Genomic DNA, 14,859 nt, shown 5'->3' on the forward strand with positions numbered 1-14,859 from the left:
CAGAATGGGGGAGAGGGGGTGGAATGTACTACAGGGAAAACTGTAGTACCAGTACAAATTTGATTCTGCAGTGAGTTCTGGTTCACATCTGCATTCGGGCCATTCTGTTCCTGTCTCCTGCAAACAGCACTTTTCTCTCTGCATTTTACGAGAAGAAACCACATGGACCCCATTATAGTCTATGGGTCTGTGGGTTTCTTAAGGTAACCGCTTTTTTATGTGGATTAGATTTCTGTTCAGGGGGTCCCCAAGCAGATGACCCAAATAGAAACTAATGCTCAGATGTGAACTGGGCTTAAGTACACAATATAACATCTTATGAATATGCAGGAATAGTTAAAGGGATTCTATCATTAGAATCTCTTTTTGAGGTAATGCCATGTCGGAATAGTCTTAAGTAAGGCTATCCGTCCTCTACCTTTATAATTCTGCTCCACACCACTGTTACATTGATATTCTGTTTTTTTCCCGGTATGCAAATGAGTCTCCAGTGCTGCCTGAAGATTGTCCAGCAACGCCTCCTTCTTCTTCAGCTGAGCCTCTCTGCCGCGTCCTTTGTGTCATCATCACTGGGCCAAGCCTGCATTTGGATTGGAAATCCCGCGCATGCTCAGTCGGCTCTGCCGTCGAGCTTTGGGCAGAGCCAACTGCGCATGTCTGTTTGGCCATTTTACTGTGGCCGTTTACAGGAACAGTACGCTCCTGTAAGCAGCTACAGTAAAATGGCCAAAGTCTGGTGGCAGAGCCGACTGAGCATGCATGGGATTTCTATCCCGAACACAGTCTTGGCCCAGCGATGACAACACAGAGGAAGCGGTGGAGAGGCGCGGTAGAAAAAGATGGAGGCGTCGCTGGAGGGTCTAGACACTCATTTGTATACTGGGACAAAACGGAATATCAATGTAACGGAGGTGCCGAGCAGAATTATTAAGGTAGAGGATGAATAGCCTTTCTTAACGCTACTCTGACTTGGGATTACCTCAAAAAGTGTTTCTAATGATAGAATCCATTTATACTCTAGAGAACCCACACAGTTACTATGTACCATGAAAATATATACTAGTAGCAATCCATTTGATAGAGAAAAAATGGTTCAATCTCACCAGGTAGGTTCTCCACACTGAGGTCAGGTCCAGCTGGCAGCTGGTTCAGGTGTCATAGTCCCTTGATCTCCCTTTTAAAGCTGAATCCTGACCCCAACCGAAAGACTCCCACCCTTGCAAGGGCAGTACCACAAAGGCTGACCTTTATGATGACTGTCCCTACGTTTCATGGCTGTTAGACCAATCCGCATTCTTATCTGCAAAGGTCTAGTATTCCGCAGTGGTGGTGCAGCATTCCTGCCTGATCACTAACAGAAAGACTGATGACAACCAGTAGCCTGCTGGTTATGTTTACATAGACAACCACCTTCTCAATTGGCGCTCTACTCACCTGAAGATCCAACAGGTTACATAAGAGTGAAGAATGCTGTATGTTTCCATTTTAGATGTGACAGCGTACGATCCACCACTCTGCGCATGACATCATTCTACATGCCCAGATCCCATTCAAACTGTGAACTGGAGGAAAAGCATCCAGACCAATAGGTGTCATTATACACATGTCGGTGACATTATCATCGCGAATTCAACTTGTTACCTTGATAACATTATGATGCATACTTGTATAGCACCATCATGTTCCGCAGCACATTTTACAGACGTTGTCAGTCAATGTCCTATATAGGGCTCACATTTTTCCTATCGGTATGTCTTTGGAATATGGGAGGAAACCCACACAAACACAGGGAGAACATACAAACTCCTTGCAGATATTGTCCTTGGCAGGATTTGAACCCAGAACTCCAGCGTTGCAAGGCTGCAGTGCTAACCACTGAGCCACCATGTTGCCTATCAGCTTTTGCCTCAAAAACTGTTTTAAAGAACGACCATAAAAAGGGAGATGTGATTCCAGTCTAACAGTTGTATTTTATTCTTGTACTAAATGTCATTAAAATGAATTCTGGGAGAAAAGTAACCACATTGGCTACAGATCTAAAGGTAATTGTTGGTGGACACTGGGTGTGGACGGGCCACATTCTATATGAGTTAGCTTATGTTGCGTTGGAGTTGAGTTATCGCAAAAATATTTTTTGCATGTACATGATATCTAATAAGACGTGATTTATAGGTAAAACATTTCTGACATTCTGGACATAAAGATGTCTTCTCTCCTGTGTGAATTCTTTGATGTTTAACAAGATCCGATTTATAACTAAAACATTTTTCAGCAAGATTCAGGAAAGTTGCAGGAAAGGTATGGCCTGGTGGTAAAATGGTACAGAAAATCTCCAGGAAGAACTGAAGATTAGATGTCCCAGGAATACCAAATTCCCATATCAGATTCACCAGGGCAACCAGAAAGACACCTTAGTCTGTTCATAAGGGAAGATGTGTGCATGCAACTTTAAGTGGCCACATGCTTGTTTACAAATCCACAAAATAACTTAGGTTTCCCGTCAACACTTGTAGGCAAAGTAATTGAAAACTGGTAATGCCACTATGTGACTATGAAGTTGATGGTGGAGTACCAGGTAGTGTGGTCAAGGCAGAGTCCAGATGGCAAACAACAGTGTTCATATAGAAGTTTAGGAAGGAAAGGTAACATAATGGCTACTGCCCGGTGTGAGCTCTCCAATGTCTAACAAGGTCAGATTTACAGGAACAATATTGGTGGACACTGTGGGTGTGGGCTTAATACGTGGTATATGAGTTAGTTCATGACTTCTTAGAGTTGACTTGTCACTAAATGACTTTCCACATGCACATGAATATGGCTTCTCTCCTGTGTGAATTCTCACATGTCTAGTAAGTTGTGATTTAGTTGTAAAACATTTCTCACATTCTGGGCATGGAAAAATATTCTCCCCCGTGTGAAGTCTCTGATGTTTAACAAGATCACATTTATAGATAAAACTTTTTTCACATTCTGAGCAAGAAAACGGCCTCTCTCCTGTGTGAACTCTCTGATGTGTAACTAGAAGTAATTTAGAGGTAAAAAGCTTCCCACATTCTAAACATTTAAACGGCTTCTCCCCTGTGTGAATTTTTTGATGTTTCACAAGATTTGATTTCTCAGTAAAACATTTCCCACATTCTGAACATGAATATGGCTTCTCTCCTGTGTATATTTTTCGATGTTCGACAAGAGTTTGTTTCTGGCTAAAACTATCTCCACATTCAGAAAGTAAAACTGTCTTTTCTCTTGTATGAATTTTTTGATGAGTAACAAGATGTGAGGTCTGGCTAAAACATTTCCCACATTCTGAACATGAAAATGGCTTCTCCCCTGTGTGAATTCTCAGATGTTTAGCAAGGTTTGATTTCTGAGTAAAAAGTTTCCCACATTCTGAACATGAATATTTTATCTCCACGTTGTGAATTCTCAGATGGTTAGTAAGTTCTGAATTCCGGGTGAAACATTTCCCACATTCTGTACATGAGTACGGCATCTCCACATTGTGAGTTCTCTGATGTTTAACAAGATGTGATTTCTCAGTAAAACATTTGCCACATTCGAAACATGAAAATGGCTTCTCTCCTGTGTGAATTTTTTGATGTTCGACAAGAGTTTGTTTCTGGGTAAAACTCTTGCCACATTCTGAACATGAATATGGTCTCTCTCCTGTGTGCATTCTCAAGTGTCTATCAAGATGAGTTTTATAAGTAAAACATTTTCCACATTCTGAACATAAATAAGGCTTCTCTCCTGTGTGAATTCTCTGATGTTTCTGAAGATTTGATTTCTCAATAAAACATTTTCCACATTCTGAACATGAAAATGGCCTCGCCCCTATGTGAATTTTTTGATGTGCAACAAGAGAATACTTATTTGCAAGGCATTTACCACATTCTGGACATGAAAATGGCTTCTCCCCTGTGTGAGTTCTCCGATGTACAACACCCTCTCCGTGACTTTTATTTTCCTTAACAGTCTGTGCTGAATTAGAAGATAGGACTTGTGTAACGGGATCCAATGAAAGATCTTTGCTGTGAAGTTCTGAGCATATATTTGGGGTAATGGCATGTTCTTCTTTTGGCTCTTTCTTCTCAAGGGTCGGGGGTATATCTGGGATGAAAGTAGAGTCTTCATATTGCTCCTTCTTCAGAAGAGCTGAGGTTATTTCTGGGGTAATGACATTTTCTTCATATGACTCTTGTGTGATACCATGACCCTCTCCTTTATAATCTGTAGAAATCAGATGTCCCTCTGAGCTCCTGGTACAGTCATCTGATGAGAAGAAAACTGATTATTTTTAGAAAATATAACAATAGAAATTATGTTGATGTTTTTTTAACACTTTTTAAAAACATACTTAAAACTGATCCCAAAATGTAATTAATAACTAGAGATGAGCGAGTACTATTTGAAACGACCGTTTCGAATACCACGCACCCATAGGAATAAATGCAAGTGGCTGGCGGCAGGCCGCTTAACCCCTTGCGTGCCGGCTGCATCCATTCATTCCTATCGGTGCGTGCTATTCGAAACGGGAGTTTCAAATAGTACTTGCTCATCTGTATTAATAACTAAAACATTGATGTTAAAGAGTATTTTTGATAACCTCCGGCATATGTGGTTTATATACTGCTAGAAAGACGACACACATCATTCTGCTTTGTGAAGCCTCTTCCTACAGGCCTGGAGTTCACAGGAACCGAATGGACCTTCACATCAGACTTTTCCCACAAATCTATATATCAGTCTGCTCAGATACTCCTACTCTATACCAGGCTGCCTGCACATTGTGCTTTAGTATCATGTGACAAGGTCCATTTACTGCGTATTTTAAGGAAAAATCTGACAGAGCGCAAAACTGAAATATTTTCACACAAAATGAGGAGAAACTGTCACTCTTCTGTGGCATATTCAGTAGTGACTCCTTACCTGGGTGGTTCCCTGGAGGAATGTCCTCCTCACACTCCTCATCACCACTCACATAGGGATCTTTCTTTATTGTTATGGCCATAATGTTGCTCAGATCTTTAACCTGAAGCTGTGAAATAAATATTTTAAGTCAGCAACAAGGGAAAGAGACACAAGGACTTCACAGCCCGTCTACACATCATAGGGAATATCTCCATCTACCTGATCATCCTGTGGAAGAAGAGGACTGGGACATCTCTCCGGTGTTGTCCTCTTACTGGATCTACCTGTAGGAAACACAGACAGGGACTGAATTCATTCTGTACATACAAATAATGGAAGTCCATGTGTATATAGTCATGTCTATTACCTGCTGATGTGAGGGGCTGGTGGTCCTCCATCATCACCTCCTTGTACAGATCCTCGTGTCCTTCTAAATACTCCCACTCCTCCATGGAGAAATAGACAGCGACATCCTGACACCTTATAGGAACCTGACAACACAATGATACAGTCATCACCCCGACCCCTCCAGTTACTGTATAATGTCCCAGCATTCCCAGCAGTGTCACCTCTCCAGTCAGCAGCTCCAGCATCTTGTTGGTGAGTTCTAGGATCTTCTGTCCATTGATCTCCTCCTCTATCAGGGGAAGAGGTGGAGACCCCAGAAATAGCCCTGTATACACAGGAGCCTGACAGCGCCCACTAGAGGTCTTCTTCACTACTGTATAATCCTGGTTATGGGGAGACACATTAATAAATCTCACTACATACCGTACATGTTCAGAGTCCATCACCTCTCCAGTTCTATCATCTGTTATTACTAGAGATAAGAATGATGTAATGATGACATCATCAGAATCTCTCACCTCTCCAGTAAGCTGGTAGATGATCTCTAGGGTGAGATTTAATAGACTTTCCACCATCTTGTTCCTGTCTCTTTCCATTTTGGAGGGAAAATCAGAAATAGTCTCTTATATAGAAGATACTGAGAGGAATCTGAATGGAAAGAATAAATGCCAATATGAAAACCTCACAAAATTCCATGTAATAAATAAATTTACTAGATAATATAAAGCCACGTTCACACAAACAATTTTATAAAAAGTTCCACCTCCCTCTATTTTAATGGAAGGGAGACTGTTCATTTTCTGCTAGCTGAAAAAAAAATCAGCCAGCGAAAAGAAGAACCTTCTTCAGAAGCTCACAATAAAGGAAATGGGAGTGGAAATCTTCCTTTAGCTGCTGCTGTATGTGGATATACATGACATATACAGTCCTATGAAAAAGTTTGGGCACCCCTATTAATCTTAATCATTTTTAGTTCTAAATATTTTGGTGTTTGCAACAGCCATTTCAGTTTGATATATCTAATAACTGATGGACACAGTAATATTTCAGGATTGAAATGAGGTTTATTGTACTAACAGAAAATGCGCAATATGCATTAAACCAAAATTTGACCGGTGCAAAAGTATGGGCACCTCAACAGAAAAGTGACATTAATATTTAGTAGATCCTCCTTTTGCAAAGATAACAGCCTCTAGTCGCTTCCTGTAGCTTTTAATCAGTTCCTGGATCCTGGATGAAGGTATTTTGGACCATTTCTTTCTACAAAACAATTCAAGTTCAGTTAAGTTTGATGGTCGCCGAACATGGACAGCCCGCTCTCAAATGATCTGAAAACAAAGATTGTTCAACATAGTTGTTCAGGGGAAGGATACAAAACGTTGTCTCAGAGATTTAACCTGTCAGTTTCCACTGTGAGGAACATAGTAAGGAAATGGAAGACCACAGGGACAGTTCTTGTTAAGCCCAGAAGTGGCAGGCCAAGAAATATATCAGAAAGGCAGAGAAGAAGAATGGTGAGAACAGTCAAGGACAATCCACAGACCACCTCCAAAGAGCTGCAGCATCATCTTGCTGCAGATGGTGTCACTGTGCATCGGTCAACTATACAGCGCACTTTGCACAAATAGAAGCTGTATGGGAGAGTGATGAGAAAGAAGCCGTTTCTGCACGTACGCCACAAATAGAGTTGCCTGAGGTATGAAAAAGCACATTTGGACAAGGCAGCTTCATTTTGGAAACAAAAATTGAGTTGTTTGGTTATAAAAAAAAGGCGTTATGCATGGCGTCCAAAAAGAAACAGCATTCCAAGAAAAACACATGCTACCCACTGTAAAATTTGGTGGAGGTTCCATCATGCTTTGGGGCTGTGTGGCCAATGCCGGCATCGGGAATCTTGTTAAAGTTGAGGGTCGCATGGATTCCACTCAGTATCAGCAGATTCTTGAGAATAATGTTCAAGAATCAGTGACGAAGTTGAAGTTACGCCGGGGATGGATATTTCAGCAAGACAATGATCCAAAACACCGCTCCAAATCCTCAGGCATTCATGCAGAGGAACAATTACAATGTTCTGGAATGGCCATCCCAGACCTGAATATCATTGAACATCTGTGGGATGATTTGAAGCGGGCTGTCCATGCTCGGCGACCAGCTAACTTAACTGAACTTGAATTGTTTGTCCAAAATACCTTTATCCAGGATCCAGGAACTGATTAAAAGCTACAGGAAGCGACTAGAGGCTGTTATCTTTGCAAAAGGAGGATGTACTAAATATTAATGTCACTTTTCTGTTGAGGTGCCCATACTTTTGCACCGGTCAAATTTTGGTTTAATGCATATTGCACATTTTCTGTTAGTACAATAAACCTCATTTCAATCCTGAAATATTACTGTGTCCATCAGTTATTAGATATATCAAACTGAAATGGCTGTTGCAAATACCAAAATATTTAGAACTAAAAATGATTAAGATTAATAGGGGTGCCCAAACTTTTTCATAGGACTGTACCTCCTTTCTGCACAGAGTTTCAGTCTTTCCCTCCACTGACTGACTGTGGAGACAGATCTAGGGTGTTACAGGAGATATATATGGAGCAGTATCTGCTGAGGAGTGGGATTAAATTATCCATAGGAGAGAAAGAGACCGGAGATACCTAACCAACAATTTACACGATGGCGCTGACTTTCTCTGAAGCTTTGCCTTGGAACATCGGCAAGTATCACTGACAGAACTCTCAGTATGATCTGGACTACAAATTCATAGAGATGGAAAGACACTACCATCACACCTTAGCTTTACTGGGTACCTGCAGACATTTGTTCTTTTTCCACACTCCAGTGGTACATTGTAAAAGTAAGAAGACATGACATATTTTGGACTATTTGCAAGCTAAAAAACATCCAAGTCCAGGGGTTCAAGAGAATCACGTGAATGCCAGAGACGTAGAAAAAAATCAGAAATGAAATATATTCCTCAGGCATGAAAAAAAAAACCGGATTAACCATGGACAGTACACGACCCAAAAGCGAGTAGGATCATATCCATGAATAAACTGGAGTGTAGATAAAGCCTAAAAGAATGGGTCCCACTGTAGTAACTTGACATTGTTGTGTCTCCCGGAGAGTGTTCCTTCTAGAGCTCTGATACACGTGAGCGAGAGTTTCCACAAGTCTTAGGGCTACCATGAGCAAGGAGCCAGATTATGTTAGGAGGAAGCTGTACAGAGTCCGGCTAGAGTGACACAGCTGGTACCAGCAGCTGGAGCCTGCCCACAGAGTTAAATCAGAATAAATTTACAGTCTCTGTTCATCAGAGTGTGTACTATTAATCTAATGGGTAAGATTATTGTTTACCAAAGTATTGTTGTATCCAATCAAGACATAAGATGTTACCACTAAAATGGTTAGAGAAAAATTTTTGTGGGCAAGTTAGTGGGCAAGCTTTCACTCTTTGATAGAGCATCAAGCCATGGGAGGACGTCACCTCAAAGCCACTAGCCTTGCATGTGCACCCCCGATGCTTCTAGGCAAATCATGCTTTGTTCTGGGAAACATTGGATTTGTGATAGTCCTAACAGTCTAAGAGATCAGTGAGGCTCTAATACCCAAAGCTCCTGCTGATCAACTGTTTGAGGTAACTGTGGTTCATATGCTCCACAGTAGCCGAACACACTATAATATACTTCCATACCACTCCCGCATAGTATAAAATGCTCCATAATGGTCCCCACACAGTATAATATGCTTCATAGTAGCCTCACATAGTATGATGCTCCACAGTGGCCCCACACAGTATAATATGCTCCACAGTGGCCCCCGGCACAGTATAATATGCTCCACAGTGGCCCCCGCACAGTATAATATGCTCCACAGTGGCCCCCGCACAGTATAATGTGCACCACAATGGCCTCTACACAGTATAATGCTCCATAGTGGCACCCACAGAGTATCATATAATCTGCAGTGGCTCCTGCACAGCATCATATGCAAAAAAAAAACAAAAAAAAAAACCATAGTGTCAATCAAGATTTAAGCACATTTATGAAGCTGATGTAACAGAACTCAATTTGTTATGAGTTGAGAATCCCTTGCTGATGCTGTATGCGTCAATTGGTGACAAAGCCAGCTCTGCTAGATGAAATATACAGTCCTATGAAAAAGTTTGGGCACCCCTATTAATCGTAATCATTTTTAGTTCTAAATATTTTGGTATTTGCAACAGCCATTTCAGTTTGATATAGCTAATAACTGATGGACACAGTAATATTTCAGGATTGAAATGAGGTTTATTGTACTAACAGAAAATGTGCAATATGCATTAAACCAAAATTTGACCGGTGCAAAAGTATGGGCACCTCAACAGAAAAGTGACATTAATATTTAGTAGATCCTCCTTTTGCAAAGATAACATCCTCTAGTCGCTTCCTGTAGCTTTTAATCAGTTCCTGGATCCTGGATAAAGGTATTTTGGACAAACAATTCAAGTTCAGTTAAGTTAGATGGTCGCCGAGCATGGACAGCCCGCTTCAAATCATCCCACAGATGTTCAATGATATTCAGGTCTGGGGACTGGGATGGCCATTCCAGAACATTGTAATTGTTCCTCTGCATGAATGCCTGAGGATTTGGAGCGGTGTTTTGGATCATTGTCTTGCTGAAATATCCATCCCCGGCGTAACTTCAACTTCGTCACTGATTCTTGAACATTATTCTCAAGAATCTGCTGATACTGAGTGGAATCCATGCGACCCTCAACTTTAACAAGATTCCCGATGCCGGCATTGGCCACACAGCCCCAAAGCATGATGGAACCTCCACCAAATTTTACAGTGGGTAGCATGTGTTTTTCTTGGAATGCTGTTTCTTTTTGGACGCCATGCATAACGCCTTTTTTTTATAACCAAACAACTCAATTTTTGTTTCCAAAATGAAGCTGCCTTGTCCAAATGTGCTTTTTCATACCTCAGGCAACTCTATTTGTGGCGTACGTGCAGAAACGGCTTCTTTCTCATCACTCTCCCATACAGCTTCTATTTGTGCAAAGTGCACTGTATAGTTGACCGATGCACAGTGACACCATCTGCAGCAAGATGATGCTGCAGCTCTTTGGAGGTGGTCTGTGGATTGTCCTTGACTGTTCTCACCATTCTTCTTCTCTGCCTTTCTGATATTTTTCTTGGCCTGCCACTTCTGGGCTTAACAAGAACTGTCCCTGTGGTCTTCCATTTCCTTACTATGTTCCTCACAGTGGAAACTGACAGGTTAAATCTCTGAGACAACGTTTTGTATCCTTCCCCTGAACAACTATGTTGAACAATCTTTGTTTTCAGATCATTTGAGAGCGGGCTGTCCATGTTCGGCGACCATCAAACTTAACTGAACTTGAATTGTTTTGTAGAAAGAAATGGTCCAAAATACCTTCATCCAGGATCCAGGAACTGATTAAAAGCTACAGGAAGCGACTAGAGGCTGTTATCTTTGCAAAAGGAGGATGTACTAAATATTAATGTCACTTTTCTGTTGAGGTGCCCATACTTTTGCACCGGTCAAATTTTGGTTTAATGCATATTGCGCATTTTCTGTTAGTACAATAAACCTCATTTCAATCCTGAAATATTACTGTGTCCATCAGTTATTAGATATATCAAACTGAAATGGCTGTTGCAAACACCAAAATATTTAGAACTAAAAATGATTAAGATTAATAGGGGTGCCCAAACTTTTTCATAGGACTGTATATGGGCAGTTTGAACAGCTATCAATAATATATGAACTATACTAATATACTGTATATGTAAATACTTATAGATGTATGGATGGCAAGATATTTGTATAGAGTTGTATAGAGAATTATATAGATATGCATACAGTACAGACCAAAAGTTTGTACACACCTTCTCATTCAAAGAGTTTTCTGTATTTTCAGGACTATGAATATTGTAGATTCACACTGAAGGCATCAAAACTATGAAGTAACACATGTGGAATTATATACTTAACATAAAAGTGTGAAACAACTGAAAATGTGTCTTATATTCTAGGTTCTTCAAAGTAGCCACCTTTTGCTTTGATTCCTGTTTTGCACACTCTTGTTGAGCTTCAAGAGGTAGTCACTGGAAATGGTCTTCCAACAGTCTTGAAGGAGTTCCCAGAGATGCTTAGCACTTGTTGGCCCTTTTGCCTTCACTCTGCGGTCCAGCTCACCCCAAACCATATATCGATTGGATTCAGGTCTGGTGACTGTGAAGGCCAGGTCATCTGGCGTAGCCCCCCCATCACTCTCCTTCTTGGTCAAATAGCCCTTACACAGCCTGGAGGTGTGTTTAGGGTCTTTGTCCTGTTGAAAAATAAATGATAGTCCAACTAAACGCAAACCGGATGGAATAGCATGCCGCTGCAAGATGCTGTGGTAGCCATGCTGGTTCAGTATGCCTTCAATTTTGAATAAATCCCCAACAGTGTCATCAGCTTGGCACCCCCACACCATCACACCTCTTCCTCCATGCTTCACGGTGGGAACCAGGCATGTAGAGTCCATCAGTTCACCTTTTCTGTGTCTCACAAAGACACTGTGGTTGGAACCAAAGATCTCAAATTTGGACTCATCAGACCAAAGCACAGATTTCCACTGGTCTAATGTCCATTCCTTGTGTTCTCTTCTGTTTGTTGCCTGTCCTTAGCAGTGGTTTTCTAGCAGATATTTTACCATGAAGGCCTTCTGCACAGTCTTCTCTTAACAGTTGTTGTAGAGATGTGTCTGCTGCTAGAATTCTGTATGGCATTGACCTGGTCTCTAATCTGAGCTGCTTTTAACCTGCGATTTCTGAGGCTGGTGACTCGGATGAACTGATCCTCCACAGCAGAGGTGACTTTTGGTCTTCCTTTCCTGGGGCAGTCCTCATGTGAGTCAGTTTCTTTGTAGCGCTTGATGGTTTTTGCAACTGCACTTAGGGGCACTTTCAAAGTTTTCCCAATTTTTCGGACTGACTGACCTCCATTTCTTAAAGTAATGATGGCCACTCCTTTTTCTTTATTTAGCTGCTTTTTTCTTGCCATAATACAAGTTCTAGCAGTCTATTCAGTAGGACTATCAGCTGTGTATCCACCTGACTTCTGCACAACACAACTAATGGTCCCAACCCGATTTATAAGGCAAGAAATTCCACTTATTAAACCTGACAGGGCACGACTGTGAAGTGAAAACTATTTCCGGTGTGAGGGGACAAATATATCTGTGTAAAAAGAGACTAGCATTCTGCCATCTTGTCTGCATATATTCCATATTGCTTTCAATAATGTCTTGTCTCTCTCACGCATCTACTATGAGAGACTTAAAATTGTGCTTTTCTTATTTAGGAACAGATTGTAATGTTTCTGAGTTTCTCATAACTAGTACTTAAGTGTCTCATGTCCCGTAACAAGACACAGAATGTCCATTAGATATGAGACTAGTCTAAACTAGTTCTAAGGATCAAGGACATCCCATCCATCTTAGAGCATTATGCTAGCATGATTAGAACTAAAATGGATGACACGGACAAACTTGTGTTAACTCATGTATTGCTTATGCATGTATTTATCATTTGTAAATGCCCATTTTATACTCTGAACAATGATAATTCATATTATTATGTGATGTAGTTTGTTATGTCTAAATTAGCATACAGCCATTATTCCTCTATAAGAGCTAAGTAACGTAATAAATGTCAGAACATTTAGATATACATCTGAGTATGTGTGGCTTTGTGTTCTCCCGAGCTCGGCAACCATTTTGTTTTTAATTTGGAACCGACAGCATGTGCTCCCAGGGGTGTTTCCCCCAATACCGGTGACTACCTCTTGAAGCTCATCAAGAGAATGCCAAGAGTGTGCAAAGCAGTAATCAAAGCAAAAGGTGGCTACTTTGAAGAACCTAGAATATAAGACATATGTTCAGTTGTTTCACACTTTTTTGTTAAGTATATAATTCCACATGCGGTAATTCATAGTTTTGATGCCTTCAGTGTGAATCTACAATTTTCATAGTCATGAAAATACAAAAAACTCTTTGAATGAGAAGGTGTGTCCAAACTTTTGTTCTGTACTGTATATAGAGAGAGAGAGATTGAGCGAGAGAGAGAGAGAGGCGTTTTCACAGTTTTTGATGTTTTTTTTTTTTTTTTTTCAAAAACTGCATCAGAAACCATAAGTGTTTTCTTCAAGGGAATTTTCCAGGTACAGCATGCTGCATTAAAAAAAAAAAAAATTGATAAAAACTAGAGATGAGCGAACGGCGTTCGATCGAATTGATATTCGATCGAATATCAGGCCGATCGAGGTGTTCGATTCCAATCGAACACCAGGTGGCAAACTCACAAAAAATTCGATTCCCCTCCCACCTACCCTGGCACATTTTTTGCACCAATAACGCAGGGGAGGTGGGACAGGAACTACGACAACGGAGGCAGTTAAAAAAAATTTAAAAACCCATTGGCTGCCGAAAACATGTGACCTCCAATTTAGACGAATGGTGAATGTGAGACAGGGACAGATCTACAGGCAGGGTTAGCTAGGGATAACCTTTATTTAGGGGGGAATATCACTCACCTAGCTCTTTGGGGCTCTATCTTGTCAGGATCCCTGTCAGCTTGCGATATGCGCGAGCTGACTTTTTCCCATAGGAATGCATTGACCAGCGTTGATTGGCCGAATGCCCATACAGTGGCCAATCAACGCTGGTCAATGCATTCCTATGGCTCGGAACTACTAAAGGAATACCTGAGCTGAGCGTGTTAATACTACTAAGGAATAGCCGTGATGAGTGTGCAGTATGGGACAATACTGTGCGAGATTATCCTATTCACTACACAGCATGTACCCCACGCTGTATAGTGATTAACCCTCTCCCCCCCACCCCCACAGGTATCCGCTTACCTGCAGCTCCCTGCTCTTGGTCCACTTCGGTCCATGGTCCTGGTTTCAGAGCGCCCTGCCCCCCTCTCCCCGACTATTATTATAGAGAAGGCAGGGCTTAGGAGAGTGTGGGCGGGAAGACTCCCCGTCCACACTCTCCTAAGCCCCGCCTTCTCTATAATACTATATAATACTAGTCGGGAGAGGGGCGGGGCTTAGGAGAGTGTGGGCGGGGAGTCTCCCCGCCCAGTACCCGCCCACACTCTCCTAAGCCCCGCTTTCTCTATAATAATAGTCGGGGAGAGGAGGCAGGGCGCTCTGAAACCGTGGCCATGGACCGAACTGGACCAAGAGCAAAGAGCTGCAGGCAAGCGGACACCGGGGAGGGAGGAAGGGAAGGATGGAGGGAAAGGGTTAATCACTACACAGCGTGGGGTCCAACAATTTTTGGACTACATTCTGTGTAGTGTATAGGATCGTCTTTAAAAACCCAGCTCTGCTTCATCCCCCACTTAATACTGCACACTCAGCTCAACTATTCCGGATGTAAAAGAGCTGGACTGCTAACATCGGCCAGCTCTGCACCACACCCAACCATCCCTCCATCTATTCCTCCTGTCACACACATCTCGTATGTAGCAAAGCTCAGCACACACACAACTCTACTACATCTCTACAACAGAGTGTATAGATGTAGCAGAGCTGAGT

The 14,859-nt window shown here is 41.7% G+C and overlaps 2 protein-coding genes across 2 annotated transcripts in view; both read right to left on the bottom strand.

The window, feature by feature from the left end:
- Positions 1-2,173: 2,173 nt before the first annotated feature.
- LOC142195323 (uncharacterized) overlaps positions 2,174-14,859 on the bottom strand; it is a gene marked incomplete at its 5' end in the record, with an annotated part of 202,381 nt that continues 189,695 nt past the window's right edge. Inside the window, one exon of the mRNA XM_075265031.1 lies at positions 2,174-4,272. Coding sequence (XP_075121132.1) covers positions 2,630-4,272 — 1,643 coding nt within the window. The remainder of the gene's footprint in view (positions 4,273-14,859) is intronic.
- On the bottom strand, positions 4,736-5,886 carry LOC142188808 (uncharacterized). Its single transcript, XM_075262035.1, has 4 exons — positions 5,778-5,886; positions 5,235-5,642; positions 4,930-5,038; positions 4,736-4,842 (listed from the first exon to the last, which is right to left on the bottom strand). Exons 1-4 carry the CDS (start codon positions 5,853-5,855, stop codon positions 4,736-4,738), a joined length of 702 nt encoding a protein of 233 aa, XP_075118136.1. The 5' UTR covers positions 5,856-5,886.

Source organism: Leptodactylus fuscus, chromosome 1 (genome assembly GCF_031893055.1).
Source record: "Leptodactylus fuscus isolate aLepFus1 chromosome 1, aLepFus1.hap2, whole genome shotgun sequence".
NCBI lineage: Eukaryota > Metazoa > Chordata > Amphibia > Anura > Leptodactylidae > Leptodactylus > Leptodactylus fuscus.